This window comes from Sycon ciliatum, chromosome 5, assembly GCF_964019385.1.
Source record: "Sycon ciliatum chromosome 5, ocSycCili1.1, whole genome shotgun sequence".
Lineage (NCBI taxonomy): Eukaryota > Metazoa > Porifera > Calcarea > Leucosolenida > Sycettidae > Sycon > Sycon ciliatum.
This window is the reverse complement of record NC_088647.1, coordinates 18,553,972-18,557,511: the sequence shown is the minus strand read 5'-3', so window position 1 is coordinate 18,557,511 and position 3,540 is coordinate 18,553,972. Positions and strand designations below refer to the sequence as shown.

At 48.1% G+C, this 3,540-nt stretch overlaps 1 protein-coding gene across 1 annotated transcript; it reads left to right on the top strand.

The window, feature by feature from the left end:
• Window positions 1–706: 706 nt before the first annotated feature.
• Window positions 707–3,334, top strand: LOC135817926 (E3 ubiquitin-protein ligase TRIM71-like). Its single transcript, XM_065331229.1, has one exon. It carries the CDS (start codon window positions 791–793, stop codon window positions 2,654–2,656), a length of 1,866 nt encoding a protein of 621 aa, XP_065187301.1. The 5' UTR covers window positions 707–790; the 3' UTR covers window positions 2,657–3,334.
• Window positions 3,335–3,540: the final 206 nt, after the last annotated feature.

Here is a 3,540-nt window from a genome sequence, read left to right as displayed (position 1 = left end):
AGGAAATAAAAGCCGAGGTCTTTTACGAGGTTTTTATTTCTTTCCTATACGGACAAAGTACGAAGTCAATATTAGATTTATCACGACAAACAGTCCGTATTTCAAATTCCAGAACGATAACCTCATGAATCCCGGTTTTATGATTGCACAACCGTTGCACCACCACCTACTCATGCAATGACAATGCTGCACTACACTGTAGGCACCGTTCAACTACGCAACCCCCCCCCCCCCCCCCCCCCGCAGTCAAATATAAGCAGTCAATATAGCCCTAAGGAGTGAAATATGCAGGAATATTTGACTGCTTAGGTATGGCAAAAATCTATGTGAGTCAATACTAAGGGAGTGATAAATATTATTATCACTAATATCAGCAGCTGTCAGTGCCAATGAAAAATGCCATCGACTGTCACTCACTGTGACTCAAAATCAGGGAGTGCCGCGGTACGCGGTGTGCAGTCTACACAGTCAGTACACTGCACTGGCTATGCATGGCTGTGCATGTGGCAGGTCCATATCGCCAGATCACTGACACGTGACATCTGAGTTTTATCTGTCGATCAGATTCTCGGACGACTTCTGCCACGCCAGCTACAATACTTATAATTAATAATTAGTTCTAGGCCTCTACCTAGATCTACGCTACAGCAGAACGATTGCCTAGACTAGAGTTGTTCGGCCTGCACCATGCCGGACTCTACATAAAGACTTTCAAAGTCGTCCCTCCACTCCAGTCCACGTAGTGACTACAGTGCTCCGAGTTCTAGTCAATTTTTCATTCGATGGGACCATGTCCTCCGTAGTGCAGTGTGGCGGTTGTGGGTCGTCCACGACCACTCTAAAGTTTGTTTCGTGTTTGCACGCATTGTGTGTGCCGTGCCTGCAGAACAGCTTGGGATTTGATGGCTGCATAAAGTGTCCGCAATGTTTGGTCAGCACGCAGGTGAATTTTAGCTTGGATCCATTACGATCTCTTCCAAATGTGGTCCAAGAAAAAGATGTGAATGGAGCGACTGGACAACTGCAGCGGAGTCCTGTTTCACCAACGTGCAATGAGTGCTGGGATGACAGAGCGGCTACCGTGGTTTGCGAGATTTGTGATGTGAAATTTTGTGAGTGTCATGGTACTGGTCACCTGAGATCAAAATCAGGTAGAGGCCACACCGTCAACCCACTGTCTGCAGCATCCATCACAGAGACTGAGTCAACAAGCAGTGGCAGCAGCAGTGGCAGCAGCAGTGGCAGCGTCGTCCAGCATAGGTGTGCTCTACACACCAATGAAGTGCTGAAACAGTTTTGCTTGGATTGCAATCAGCTATTGTGCACACAGTGCATACATACTGGAGGACACAGACATGATGAACACAAGGTGATGGATATTGCCAGTGCTGCACAAAACACTCGTGACACACTTTCCACTAAGCTGAGCAATTGTACATCAGAATGTGATGGTGTTGTCAGCAGTGCCATAGAGACCGTGGAGAAGAACATTCGAATGGTACACAGTCAAACAGAGTATGCTTCAGAGAAGGTTTCAGGTTTCTTCAAGCCACTGATGGAGGCTGTGAAGAAACGAGAAGAGTGTCTTCTAGCCGAACTCGATCAGCTGAGGTTGCAGAAACTGGAACCTCTTGAGAAGCAACTACACCAACTTCAGGAGTGTGTGTCGAAAGGAGAGAGTGCTGCCAGCATTCTTCAGTCGTTTCAGGATGACATTGAGCTTCTCCGTGTGTGGTCCTGGGTGGATGCGTCTATCGTGAAAACCATGAAAACTGCGGAGGACGAGAAAGAGCCATGTGTCACCAGTGGCATTGTGTTTGGCACGACGGACACCACATCCCTACTCAATGACATCAGCAAAACAGGAGCAGTGCTGGATGTTGCTGATGGCACACTGAAGAGTCCCGACGATGCCCATCCTAACGACCATTTGAACATCTCTATAGAGCTACCAGACAGTGCTGTCCCAAGTATCGTGGAGCAAGAGCAAGTGGAAAACATTGGACTGGAGATATCAATATCCGGTCTCGATGAGGACACAACCACCATGTGCACACAGCTTACACCTGCTACCGGACAAATACAGGCCCGACATACTCCATTGCAAACTGGCCACTACAACATCTCAGCCAAGATTGGTTGTGTCCATCTGAAGGGTAGTCCACAGAAGCTGGTGGTGTCGGCGACTCCGAGGTTTGATGGAGATCGCTGTGGCAGTCAGTTGAATATCACCAATGATGGTCACTCATTGAGTAAGACCGGTGCCGGTGGTAGGTATAGATCAGCATGTACCACACCTATGGTCACTGATACTGGTAGCAGTACGCTGAAGGTGAGCATTGACAAGACCGCCAATGGTGACATCTCTCTCTCTGCTTGTTCATCTAGTAATCCAAAGCTGGAATGTTACCAACAGGACACGGCACAGTGTTTTGGTTGGTTTGGCCATAGTACAGGTAAGTACCACACCGGCACAGCCCTTGGTCAACCGTGGCAAACTGGTGACATCATTCTTCTAACAGTTGATCACGATCGTCACACTCTCACTGGTAGACACGAGAGAACGGGTGCCACAGAAACCATCCCGAACGTCACAGGTGACCTGTACTGGATTGTCACACTCAACAATGCGGGAGATGAATTTACTCTTGTGTAGGGCATTACGTGGTAAACAGTTTACGCTGCCTTGGCTATAACTGTTCAGTGCTGTGCTGCTACTGACGTGCATGCATGCCACGGTGCAGTATCGCCAGTGAACACGTACAGATCTACCATACCACTGTAACCATGGTATCGGCCGGAGTTCTTTTGGCGACGCCTGTACCTGTACAGGGTAGTACCCCCCCTCCCCCCCCCTCTCCCCACCCCCTCTCCCCACTTCAAACCATCCTTCCACCTCCTGTTTCCACACATTCATGTACCTACTTGTATATCTATCCGGGGAGGATATTTTCACACCAGTTTTCATCAGTGTACCACTGCTAGGATTTATGTGATTCTGTTGGAAGGCAAAGTGACATGAGGCATGTCGTTGGGCAATTGTATAGCTGATGTTACATGTACTGCTGTGATCCGGCCTGCCTGGAACTTCTCACTGTTCACGCTTATTGCCCAGGGTGGGTGACACTGAGTCTATCTGGTATCGTCTGATTTGGATTGTTTGGAACTCATGTGGCATTACAATTTTGTGGTTGATTTATTGTTCCAAGCTTCCCACCTTCCACTCTACTTTTACATACATGTACTTCATTCATGTCAGCTGTGCGTCTGCCACAACCTAGCTTCTTGGACTGATGTATGGGAGACTTGTCTTGCTCAATGCTATTTGACTTGGCATTGAATCGCTGTGCTTCGGTGATGATTGTGTAAAGTATGATACCATACAGTGGGTGCACCTGAACACCCCAGCATGCAGTGAGTCCACCTGAACACCCCAGCATGCAGTGGGTCCACCTGAACACCCCAGCATGCAGTGAGTTCATTGTCTTGTAGGTACTGTACATGTGTTGTGTGTGTATTTAACTCAATTTTGCTTTTGGT

What these genes read in the sequence shown, in the direction of transcription:
- LOC135817926 (XM_065331229.1), top strand. Translation starts at nt 791, where the DNA reads ATGTCCTCCGTAGTGCAGTGTGGCGGTTGTGGGTCGTCCACGACCACT.